The sequence below is a fragment of the Halyomorpha halys genome, unplaced genomic scaffold (assembly GCF_000696795.3).
Source record: "Halyomorpha halys isolate HHAL.00 unplaced genomic scaffold, Hhal_1.1 Scaffold237.1, whole genome shotgun sequence".
In the NCBI taxonomy this organism is placed as follows: Eukaryota; Metazoa; Arthropoda; class Insecta; order Hemiptera; family Pentatomidae; genus Halyomorpha; species Halyomorpha halys.
The window spans coordinates 92,946-106,818 of record NW_027112495.1 but is presented as its reverse complement, the minus strand read 5'-3'; the positions used below and the strand labels follow the sequence as shown (position 1 = coordinate 106,818).

Below are 13,873 nucleotides of genomic sequence, written 5' to 3'. Positions count from 1 at the left end.
AAAATTTATTATTGCCACTGCTTTTAATTTGTGTTTAAAGATGAAGATATAGAATTTTTACGCACTATTTATGATAAATGATAAATTTCACCTTTAAGTTTCTTGTGTTCTCTTGAATTTTACGTGTTTGATATTAGAATATTTAATAGTAATATAATATTGATCTTACCTTGTTTCTATTTATTTTCTATAGATAGACTGAATAATATGAATTGATTGAATTTAATCTGTGTAAATCGAATTATATTAATCTTCAGAATATCTATATTTAACTATTTTTAACAGGTTTTTTAATTAAATAACAATAAAATCTGACAACAAAATTGTTTATTATATAGAAAAATAACACAACAGAAAAATTTAAATATATTATTCTTAAGAAATTTCAACAATCAATTAAATGAATAAAAATTCATAATTTTCATATTTAAAAAATATAATCAGAGTGCTAACAATAGGCAGTTTCTCTACATGCCAGTATCACTCAATTTTGATCTTACATCAAATTTACTTAATATGTTTTTATGTAAATACATTTGTAAACAGCAATAGCTTTGTTGTTTTTTTAATGAAAAAAATTATTATTATAAAAATAATTCAAAATAAAGAGAACACATTGCTTTTAAAAAGGAACAATAATTTCTTAAATAAATAAATTAATCTAGACATATAAAACTCAAATTTAAGGATGATTGAAACTGCTATGCATTAAATAAACAAAGTACATTAATACTTATTCCAGCATTCCACCCCAATTCCTCGTCTGTTGGGTTGATTTCATTCCTCATTCTTCTCATTTCAAACCACAAACTAATCCTAATAAAAAATAATCTAGTTTATTTTACAGGTTGCCAGGGACATGACTGCCATACATTTTTTTGTAACAATAAAGAAGCTTTGAAAGTACTCTAATTCAAATTCAAAACCATTCAAATAATTTTTCAAAATGGCCTTCACCATCTGTAGTGTACATTTCACCACCACTCAAAAACATGTCCATTCTACTTAAGAACTGGAGAGAAAAAAAAATGTTTCAACTGACTTAAACACACAGCCTTAGTCTAAACACAGACAACTAAACAATCATATTGAAAATATTTTTCATTTATATTAAAAATTTGTTACAATTTATGTTTAAAAAAACAAACATCAGGCAATCTTTGAGTTTTTACAAACTCAAGTAAATTTGTAGATATAAGTATAAGTGTTACAAACTCTGGCAACCAATGTATATTATCAAAAAATGCTGATCATAATATCCACAGAAGGCTGTTCCTTTGTTGACCTGATTTGAAGAATTGAATCTTTCAAATTGTAAATAACATGTAAATAAATAATAAGTGAGGAAAAATCTAGCAGTCGAGCATGATTCTGAACAAACCACCTCCTTGCCCAACCGTTAGTCTAGTAACAGTACTTCTTCCTAACAGTACAGGAACCCTGATTCTTCATGGGCTGTAGCGGTACAGATTTATATATATATTGTAATATCCTCTTTTATGAGTAAATAGTTATTTTTATTATATAAATGATTTTAGTTGTATTTTTATTTTATGTATCAACGTTAAATATTGTTCATTTGTGAACCAAAAAGCAAGCTAACCAATTTTCATTGTCAATAATAAATACATTATTCAAAACAAAGCCAAGATGGCAGCCGTCCGTTGAATAGCGGCCATGTTGAGGAGATTCAAATATTTTAAAAACTTTATTTAACTTCCCATTCTAATTGTAGTCACACTAAATTTAAGAAAAAATAGAAGTTAAGAATAAGTATTAAAGAAAATTATTCATAGAGGAAATCGAAAAAACTCAAAACTGTTGTGCTACAATCGATGTTTACATTGAACATCGAGAGAAAGATCACGGTTGGTGAAATGCAGACGCTGTTAGGCGGGATAGGGAGGACGTATCCTGGATGCAAGAGGTCATAAACATTTGTTGCCTCCCTCTGAGGGACATCTAGAGAAAGAAGACATCAAAGAGTCATCCGAGAAGAAAAAGGTACTCTTTGCTTTGGATTGCCTGGTGAGAGGACGTCTCCTGAGAGCGGAGGTGAAGAGAATCTTTTGTTGAACTTAAGAAATAGCATTTAGGGAAAGAAGACAAAATGTTTTGTTTACAGTTAGTGAGTGTTTGTTTGTTGAGAATGAAGACATAAAGTAATTGGTTAGTGTTGCTCAAAATAGAATTGAAGCAGATTTGTAAAGGTAGCTAATAAATAATTTAATTCAGTGTCATTAGTAGCTGAATATATGATCTGATTGCCTAGAAACCTGCCCTGAGATTAAGAGTCTAAAATGTCATAAAATTTAAATAAAATTCTACTCTCTATTTATAATTATGAGAGATAGTTGACCGTGGATGACTTATACGAGGAGGAGATGGTTGGGGTGCGGCCAAAATAAAACATAAATAAGTTTATGTAACTTATTTAATCGTGCCAACGTTTCGGCTAGAATTTCTAGCCTTCATCAGGCTAAGAACAGAATCAATGAATATAGAAAATAAAAAATAAAATATAAACAGAATGACATAAAGTGAATACTTTTACAGAATGGAATTAATAAAATAAAGTGATGAGGGAAGTGGAAAATAAAATGTATACATAGGTAATTGAATAAGTAGGTAAAATAACATAATTAAGGAAATGAAATAGAAATGAAGTTATATAATGCAAAGAAATTAGTTATTAATAAGGATAGGATTTTTATGTGCTAATAAATTGTCAAATATTTAAAAAAATATGTATTTATAAATTTTGTATTATACAACAATATAAATTACTAATTAATTAGTAATTTTATAACTTAAAAAAAGTTACATAAATATGTATTTATTATATATTATATGAATAATATTTTAAATAGAAATTTTGTGTCAGTGGAAGGTCCTTTTCTTCCAATTTTGTAATTGTGTTGGATAAGCCTTGTCACAACACGCACAAAATAGGACTCCTACACTCGTAAAAGTTTCATTGGGAAACTCACTTTTGTACTTGGAAGCGCAATCCTTTCACTTTGACTTAATTTTAGGCATGCTAAAATAATGTTAAAACAAAATCAAAAACAATTTAACTCGAAAAGATCTAAATGTTAACTGGAGAGTGAAAAAAGACTAAGATGAGAAGGGACCATGGGAAGCTGGAAAACAGAGAAATGGATTGAGGATTAAACAAACAAATTCTAGGAAAATGCCACAGGAATAAGACCCTTGCTCTTTTTAATTGCTTCTGAGAAATTCTCGATGTAATTCTGTGTGAAAATTTATTATTGCCACTGATTTTAATTTGTGTTTAAAGATGATGATATAGAATTTTTACGCACTATTTATGATAAATGATAAATTTCACCTTTAAGTTTCTTGTGTTCTCTTGAATTTTACGTAGTTGCTGCGAAAAATGTATTTACAATTGAACAAATAATTTAAGGGAATATGTGATTCAGGACAAAATACCTAAAAATAACAAATATTTCAGAAAATATGTGATTTACAACAAAATATGTAAAAAAGGCCAAATATTAAAAAATATGTGAAATAAAAATGGCTTATTTTGGCCAAAATGTCTTGAAACATCTTTAGTTAGTAAGGAATTGCAGATATCATGGTCAGGTAAAAATATGTGAGAACATAAAAATCCTATCCCTAGTTATTAATAATTTAAAAATTAAAATTATAGGAAGAAAAATAAAATTGAGAGAAAGAAAATATAAAGAGGCAAAATATAAGTAAAGTTTAACAAAAGAAATGAATAGTAAAAAAATATATATTTTAAAAATAAAAAAATAAATTAAAACAACAATAATAATATATGGTGAACATAACTAATAATGTGGGTAAGGAAAATTGAGAAAAGAAGGGGGGGGGGGTAAAATTATCATAGGAAAAAAAAAGAGTATAAAAGGAACCTGTTAGCTCGAAATCTAACCACCAAGTGGTTTCTGCGCCAAGAACAGCCAAACTCCGAATTAAAAAATACGTTACAAGAATGACTAAGTGTTTTTAAGAGGAAATGTTACAAGTGGGTAAAAAATAAAAAGTAATGTTAAACTTTACTTATATTTTGCCTCTTTATCTATTATTATGGTTACATATATTTTCTTTCTCTCAATTTTCTTTTTCTTTCATGATTGGAGAGGTTTGTCGGGTGGTGTGGTCAGCAAAGATTAACATAAATAAACAAAACAATATTTATTTATTTAATCTACCATCTAATCATTACTCTATGGTCAACTATCTACACCTCTTTATTTTTCTTTCCATAATTTTAATTTTTAAATTATTAATAACTAATATATTCATATTTCTTTGCATTATATAACTTCATTTTTATTTGATTTCCTTACTTATGTTATTTTACCTACTTATTCAATTACCTATATATACATTTTATTTTCCACTTCTCTCATCACTTTATATTATTAATTCCATTCAGTAAAAGTATTTACTTTATCTCATTCTGTTAATATTTTATTTTTTATTTTCTATATTCATTGATTGTTCTGTTCTTAGCCCTGATGAAGGCTAGAGATTCTAGCCAAAACGTTGGCACAATTAAATAAGTTACATCATCAACTTATTTGTGTTTTATTTTGACCACACCCCCAACCATTTTCTCCCCGTACTCTCCATTTAATATTAATAATATATATATATAAGTTACAGCCTTAGTCAACTGTTATTTCAATGTCAGGTAATCGAGCAGATCAGCTGATCCAAGATGTAATATAGAGGTACGGAACACAATAAGAGGCAGTCTTTGAGTAACAAGCGAGATGGTCATTTCTATCTCTCTTTTCTCTTTGTCCGTCTGAATCTGATTGAGGATGCTCCTCTTCACTCTGCTGATGACTGCTGCTTTTAGTGCCTCCGCATCTTTACTATCGAGTAGATTTTCGATAGACTTTGCTTCAATTCGGCTTATTAGTCGGTCACTCTGTAAGCCACAGCGATCTCCTTCACCCTTCTGAGACAACACCGCTCCCAGCGCGTTAGTAGGATGAGGTATTCCGCCATTTCTGGTACAAATCTTCTGTAATAATTCAAAGTTCCCATCAACCTTCTCCTTTCACATCCCTATTATACAGAAATTGTGTGTCCCAAAAGATTTATTTGTTCCTTCCTCAACAATGATTTCTCTCCCAATAGTTTGAACCCAAATTTCCTAATTCTCTGGAATACACTCTGTAAATGTTGCACATGTTCAGTAAGAACTAGGAGATCGTCCTATCTATAAATCTGACATACAGATTCGTCAATTCCACTCAAAAACTCATCCATCAGGTGCTGAAAGGTTATGGGAGCATTTTTGAGACCAAACGGCATCCTTATAAATTCAGAGTGTCCTCTCTCAAATGTGAATGCTGTCTTTTGTTGATCCTTAGGGTGCATTTAGATTTGATGATATCCAGTCTTCAATTCCAATATGCTGAATACAGTCACCCCGCTCAGCCTGTCCAAAATGTCTTCAAGTCTGGGGATCGGATACTTTTCGTCTATGGTATTCTCGTTCAGCTTCCTGTGATCACCACTCTGTTCTTTTCAGTAGTTTTATCTGGAGCAATCTTCTTTTTAACCGCCCACAATGAACTATTGTATGGGGATGTACTACCAATAATTATTCCCTGGTGTTTTAAACTTTTGAGCTCTTCCCAGATGTGATGTATTGTCTGCGGGTATCTCCTCTCTTTCACATATGTAACCTTATCTTCTTTTAGTATGATCTCATGAACTGTCTTCCCGGTTGCCCGGGATCTTTGTTGATGACTTTTGTACATTTTAAACCCCCAATCTAATCCTCCATTTTCCCTTGATATTATTAACCCAAGCACCCACCTTCCCTAGCAAGTCAAACCCCCCAATCACTTTGTATTCCTTTGGCATACTACCTATGATATGTACCAGCAAGTTGTCCCTACTAAATCCCCATTGGTTCAACCTTATCTCCACCTCCCCCTTACCTCACAAGGGCCACCGAGGATGATCAATTTACATTGGCATTTCTGAATCCTTTGTGTCTCTCTCCATCACACATTTTTTTTGCAAGGCTTCTCGGCACATGATTGTGTTGGAACTGCCGGTGTCCAACAGGCACCTCACTCTTATATATATTTGCTATAAGCATATACCATCAATCCATGATTGGACATATATTACCATGGTATAAGAACAATTTTTTTTCTTTTTCCTTTTCAACTTTTACAATCAATAATCTTCTATTCCAGGAGTGGCCAACTTTTCTGTATATGAGATCTACTTTTTATCTTAAAAGTGTGCCACAATAGACTTGTTGTCATAGGCTTAGTCTAAGGGGATACAATTTATAGATAACATTTTATAGAAGGGGTATAAAATGGATACTATGTTTATAAATTGTGTACTTCAGTATAAAGTGCATTCCAGCGAATATTAAACATTTACTATTCACCATTGTAAAAAAGCAATCGAGTTCCTATTCTTCATTGAGGAGATAAGTTTTCGATTTTTCTTTGGGTTTACTACTCATGTTCATGGGCATAATAGAATGAAAAGAAATATAACAATTTAAAGAAAAATATTGAATTCAAAATTTTCCTAGAAAATTCAAAAACTCCTGAACTACGGTAATTATCTCCGTTACATTGAAAGAAATAATAACACTATTGCATATTACAATCAGGGACAGCAATTTAAGTATATTAAAATCTAACATAGATATATATTCAAATTTACAAGAAGTATGTTAAAGTTACAATATATTTATTACAGTTTACAGTACTGACTTCTTAATGTAAATAGAATTATTGTTATTCCTAATATATTTGTAATACTGTCCCATATTATTCTCTTGGCGTAATGATCGCAGTTTAGAAATCTGTTACCGGGAATGTTCACTTATCAAGTAAATAGATAGATAAGAAAAGCAATTTAATTTAAAACAAAGAAAAGGTACTTACATTTAAACAGAAGAAAAATTGAAATTCAGCAAGGTCACTGAGGATAAATAATATTGACAGATTAACAATAATACTGTTAATAAAAAAGAAAAGAAACTACAATATGATAATACCAAATATTCAAACTAACTATCTATGTTCTTTGAAGAGTCGAGTTGTAACTGTTGCGTTCATGTGTTGCATCTGGTGATAAGTGTAACACAGAAGTCAAAATATACTGTGCTGGAAGGGCGGAGACAGTGTCAGGCTGTCAGAATCCTAGGAATTCCCAGAATGCATGCATTAAACTATTGCTAGTAAGTTTTGTCTTCTACAATTGCTTCAAAGTCCTCGGTAATCAGAATTCCACACCAGATAATGGGAGCGATCGACCAAAAAAGGCCTCACGATTGACTTGTTGGCCACTCCTGTTATATACACTAGATACAATATATTATAACTATTTTTTTCCCCTGTCTAACAATTTTATTCCATTTGATAATCCTATTCCATTTATTTGATATTTTTATTTTCCTTACTTCACTCTTTCATACCTCCCCTCTCCGGTGATCCTCAAACTACGTTTGATCCGTAAAACAAATTAAAAGAATTTCATTAGATAGCAATATAAAATCAAATCAAAGACAAAATAGACACACCAGTAGATCAGTTAAAAAACAAATAAACAGATTAAAAAAAAATATATATATAGGTTTAGAAAAACAAAAAGTAGTTAAAAGAAATAATTAAATGAATAAAAAAGTTAAAACAAATAAAAAGGTTAAAAACACAAGGGTTAGATGTCAGAATTTTTTTAATAAATGTGCATCTGTTTAAACAGTTATTGTAATTAAAACTTTATAAAATTTGTTGTTTAAAAATTTGGTTTGTCATGTTTTTGGTGAAGCTAAAATATTTTTGTTTTTATCAAAATTAATTCAAATTTATTATTTATTTGAATATACTTATCTTCTTTTTTTTTTTTTTTTTGTCCTTTAAAAAATTAGGTTCTGTTAAAAATTTAAAACTACAATAGAAGAAGGATAACAAATAATTGAAGTATGCAGAAAGTAGCAAGCCCCACCATACTGTCGAGGCCAGTATCCTCTGCATCAATCATTTATTTATTCAAATTCTATGTTGTAGGAAAAACATTTACCTTACCCATATCCCATCATATTTTTTTTTTTTTTCAAGAATATAATGTTAACTGTAATGTGATTTAATAATTATGGTGATACTATAAATATCTGATTAAAACAATTAAAAAACACATTTGAAATTAAATCCATTTTCGGTAATAGTTTACCTCAGCTACCCCAATATGGCCAAAACTCATTTTTTCATGACGAGAAAGTACTGACGGTCCCGAACGGACCCGACTATGGACAGCTTAGTCAGGTTACGAAACTAACCACCTTTCAAGAGGAAAAATTTCTGTCCCTGCACACTTACTCCTTTCCCCCTTAGTTAAAGGTTAGCTTATAATACATCACAATTTTCGGCAGCAGTTGCTATTATTCCTTCTGAATTAAAAATATTTTATAATATATACGTTTACTTACTTCTTCTAACTCACAAATATTTATTATACGTTAGATGAACTAAATTATAATACTTTTACTCTGTAACCTGAAAATAGATCAGAAGCATTTATTTTATATGGTATTTTTTTAATAAGAAAAGGAAATCGTTTAATATTTAATCTGACTAGAATAATAAGGTTCTCTTGAGCTGTAAATTAATAAGAATAAGAAAATTGTTTAATGGTTAGTCTGAATATAATAATAAGGGTCTCTTGAGCTGTAAATTAATAACAATAACAAAAACGTTTTATAACAAAATCATGAGATACTTTGTTTTATTTTTTTATTTATACCCGCACCTGTCAAATACAAAATTAACAATCAGCGGACTGCCTGACTGTTATATTGATTAAACAAATAGCGTATTAGTGCACCTCTAACCATCTTTTCCTCATATATATTATACAGGATCAACAATCTTCTCATAATTTTATAGTTTATGTTTGTTAAAGAGAGAAAATAAAAAGGGAAGATGTATTGGGTTTAAAGGATAAAATTGTATTTAGACATGGATAAATAACAGGGAAAAATGAATAAAAAAAAATAATGAAAAAATAATGTGTAATTAAAATAATCATTTATTTTAAATTTACTATACCATGCCTATTTATTATTAGAATTAAAACAATTGTATAACTAGGTATAAATATGACTTAAAAGCTTAAATAGTTACTGATTGTTTTAAAACTGATGTCCATAGATTTATAGCATTTAATATGACTTGTGGTAACACCGTAAGTTCCTGTCTGAAGATAATTTATTTTTTCAAAATTTTTCCACAACGGATGGAAATATCGATAGAAAGCATACATGGGTTCATTTCATTTCTAGTTGATATGTGTTAGACTCATAAGTAAAAAAAAAATCAAAACAAGAGGATAACTTTAATGATTTTTTCCCAATTTATTTATACCAGATAACCCAGTAACACACAAAAATATAAAGAAATTATTTGGATAAAATACATCAATATAATTTCAAACACATAAAAATAGGAGAAAATTACAATAGTTGGGGTATAATAAATATTACTTTTTGTTAGATGGTCGAAAGTGTGGTCATTAATGATAGATTATCATTACTGACTGCACCCTGGACCATCTTCTCCTCACATTGAATCTACAGCCAACAATAAGCACCTTAATATTATTTTCTACAATATAATTTATACAAAAAGTAATTAATACAATGAAAAAGTTAATAAAGGTATTATTTAGGTAAAACTGGAAATATTTATACATGTTTGTGTTACTGGGTTATCTGGTATAAATAAATTGGGAAAGAATCATTAAAGTTATCCTCTTGTTTTGATTTATTTTTTTAATTATGAGTCTAACACACCAACTGGAAATGAAATGAACTCATTTTGCTTTCTATTGATATTTCCATCCGCTGTGGAAAAATATTTAAAAAACAAATTATCTTCAGACAGGAACTTATGGTGTTACCACAAGTCATATTAAATGCTATAAATCTATGAATATTAGTTTTAAAACAATCACTAACTATTTAAGCTTTTAAAGTCATATTTATACCTAGTTAGATAACTGTTTTAATTCTAATAATAAATAGGCATGGTATAGTACATTTAAAATAAATGAAAGTAACACATACTTTTTGGTATCTACATTTTCATTATTTTTTTATTCATTTTTTCCCCGTTATTTATCTATATATCTCCGTTTAGAAAAAAAGGGATTCGGCCATATTGGGGGAGCTAAAGTAAACTTTTACCCCATTTTCCTTGCCTTACAACAATTAGCCAAAATTCTATAATAAAATAGGGTCTGTAAAGCCTATACATTTGAACTTTTACTTTTTTATATAAGTAAGGGTGGTAGACTTAAAAAAAAAATCGAGAACTTATTCCTTTTTTTAAATGAAAACAACAAGACTAATTATCTCTAAAATCACCACAAAATAACACTTGGTATTTCCATACTAATAAAAAATTACAGCTAAGTTTAGAGAGGCAGTTAAGCGACTGCCTTAAGACTGCAGCGGTGTCTATTCTAATCTGGCCAGGAGAGTCAACTTTTTTCATCTCTGTGGTGGTCCCACGAATTATCTTCTATAAAAATCAAATGGTTATCATTTCTGTCAATCTTATTGCTTCAATCTACCCCTCAAATGGTCATTATATTGAAAAAATTAGAATTTGAAAAAAAAAAAATTTTCATCCAGTAAATTCCTCTTCACCTCAGACCCAGTGTTGACTACAGTCATGAAGTTTTGAGGAGTTTATATCAGCCACTAGATACTTGTTGATTAGCCTTTGTTTCCAAATGGATTTTTAAATTTTTATTTATAAAGTTATTTATCTCCATTTTAACTTCACCATCAATGAAATCGTATTCCAATTTATGAAGATACAATTTGTAAACATAAAATAATTCCACAAAAAAATATTTAAATAGATTTAGGAAAGTGAGCATTTACTTACTAAATCATCCTTGGGCAGAAATGACAATTTTTTGTGTAAATGTTTGAAAAACCACTGAGCTCTAACATTTCTGGATACGTGAAAATTTTGATTCATATAAACGTACACAACACCAGCGACTAATACCCCAGTATTCTAAAAGAAAAGAAATATATATATATATATATATATATGTTTTCAATGTCATAATTTTTATAATCATTTATACAATTTTTAAGAGATAGTATTGATTCAACAACTGGAAAATTAATTTGTTGAGTATACAACAACCAAATTAAAAATAATGAATTTTTGTAATTATTTTTAAATCAAGAAATTAGAAATGATTTAAATCTTCTAATAATAACTAACATAATTCCTACTATAATTCATAATAAATTAAATATATCTGTTCACATTATAGTTAATTGTTACATAATCATTAATATTAACTACATCACATATGTGCATAAAGGAGATAACTGATCCAAAGATATTTTCTAATCAAAGGTTAAAGTTTATCAAATCTAACTATATTATATTCAAACATTACCTCTTCTAAATCTTCTGAGTTCTCCATAACAAAAAAACAAACTCATCAAAATATTTGTAAAACATACAATAAAAAGGAGACAGGGTTTGAACACTACATTAACACACAAACCAGAAACTATAAAAACCATTCTACCGTCACTAATAAAAGCAAAACTTTAATGAGGGAACAGTATTTAAGTCATTTGAAACAAATGACTCTTGATTGTTATATAAAGATTTAAGCATATTAATGAATTATGATTCCAAATAATAAAGGAAGAGAGTTGTTCCACAGAGTTATTTCGTATCAGTTCATATAGTGTAATTGAAACCAAAAGATAAATTTATATCAAAAGTATGAAAATAATAATCCATTTCATAACAAAACAGTGGAAGGTGATAGTGAAGGTTTCAAAACAAGCACGTGTATATCTCTATTTACATAGAGGTCGAGGAAGAATGAAAAAATTAAATAATCTTTGAGTTGTGTTTCATTTGAAAATAAATATACTCAGCCAAATAAAGATTTTATCAAATAATGAAAAAAATGATTAACAATTTCCACAATTTCGTCTGATTTTGACTCAAGATTTAACTAAATATCAAATATTCAACTATTGAACAACATTGAGTGGTGCTAACGTAATCTTACTATACAATTTATTATTATTTCATAAATATAAGGTTATAGGACAGTGCCAATAGTAGTATTATTATATCTATATAATAGGTTATAGTACAGTGCCAATATAGATATAATAATACTACTATTGGCTAGAATTTTAAGGTAGAGATGAGGTGACGGCGCCATAAACGGACGTGATACTATCGAGAGCCAGAGGACTTCTTTGCAGCTCTGATTTCCTCAGTATTTTCTAGAATAACTCTCGATGGTTTCGGGTCGAAGATGTTCTTACTTGCGGAACTTACGGAGTCCCTTCCATAGTTGTTTAATTCTTCCTTTACCTCTGTTGGCATTGTACCTTCAGTGTTGTATTTAATGAATGTGAGTCACATTGAGATTTAGTGAGAGTGTTCGTAGATGTGGAGGAGACATTGCCTCCAGATGAGATCCAAAAACGACTTTTAGATTGTCCGAATGTTTTGGGGGAGATTTGCTAAGAAACAGGGAGAGTGTAGATGATAACAACCAAAAATCTGAAAGGGGTAAAAGAGTGATAAAAATACCGGCTTGACAATAAGATTATGTAATGGAGTTAGACATTGAGGATGATGCTATTGTCGAAGTGGGTTATTTTCTTTCTGATTCTGCTTGTCCAGAAGGCCTCCGCAATGACTGTTCAGTTAATAAAGATAAGGTAGTTGACAAGGAAGATGACTAGATAGGATGAGACTAACGGGTGACACACCTTATATCTCGGAGGATGGTAACCTCGTCCTACCAGGTATTATTCCGATAAACACGAGGGAGGAAAGGAGACCTAGAGGATAGCTAGCCTCCAGAGTCATGCAGGAAGGTGCCTTCGTCCTGCTGGGTACTATTCCGATAGAGACGAATAAGGTATGTAAGCCCGGAGGGTAGCTAATCACCGAAGCTTACGAAGTGATAACAGGTAGAAGAGACACATCATGTCGAGGATGAACAAAAAATTACAACCATTTAGAAATCAGAATCGGCTTTAAACCGAAACTATCTGAAGTAGGTGCTGTGGAGCAGTAGTTTCGTTCGTTATTTTGGCAGGGTTTATTTATTTTTTTATCGACATTGTTAAGTAATATGTACAAAAATCAATAATATGTAAAAATAACAATATGTTTTTATAAAGCTCACTAATATATAAATTTGAGAGCTTCGGTAAGGCTTGGGGTATTTCGCTCTGGTGGATTGTAGTCGAACTTCTTACTCCCCTCGCTACACTATGTTTGCTCTACTTTCAGAGGGAAATAACCTTCCAAGTAGCATTGAGGAATTTGAGTACTAAAGGGGACAAAAATCTGTGGATGGATGCAGTTAGAGAGGAGCGTTTGTTCTTGAAGAGAGTGAGTCAAGCGAGGTTGTGCCTAGAACAAGGGATCCAAAACTACTTGATAATAAATGGGTGTTTGCCGTCAAAATTCTTCCAAATGATTCAATTGTTTAATAGCAATATTATTAGTCAAAGGGTTTGAATAAAAACAATAATTATGAAGATATATTCTCCTGTATTGAAAATGCAGACAATAAAGGTCATATTTCATTGGCTGTATTTAGGGAGCAAAAGATCCACCAGATGAATATGGAGGGAGCTTTCTCATATAGTGGGATTGATGTAGTTTTTTTTTAACCCACCAAGTAGAACTGACGTTCCAATAGGAAGTACTCTAAGATTGAAAAAAAATCGGTATATGATCTTAAAAAATGCCTGCAGTAATTGTATGAAATGTAGGGTGGGAATAGTGGATCTTAAAGATTTTTG

General features: G+C 30.1%; 1 protein-coding gene across 5 annotated transcripts in view; it reads right to left on the bottom strand.

The window, feature by feature from the left end:
- The window catches only part of LOC106679968 (KICSTOR complex protein SZT2), a 240,391-nt gene extending 228,533 nt beyond the window's left edge, over positions 1-11,858 (bottom strand). For 3 of the 5 annotated variants that reach the window (XM_067050326.1, XM_067050330.1, XM_067050327.1), the window contains exons 1-2: positions 11,476-11,858; positions 10,944-11,078 (exon numbers count right to left, since the gene is read on the bottom strand). In XM_067050326.1, the coding sequence (XP_066906427.1) occupies positions 10,944-11,078; positions 11,476-11,502 (162 nt within the window). In that variant the 5' untranslated portion in view covers positions 11,503-11,858. Of the gene's footprint in view, positions 1-725; positions 817-10,943; positions 11,079-11,294; positions 11,385-11,475 lie in introns of those variants that run through there. The other 2 variants (XM_067050328.1, XM_067050329.1) reach the window with 2 other exon arrangements.
- Positions 11,859-13,873: the final 2,015 nt, after the last annotated feature.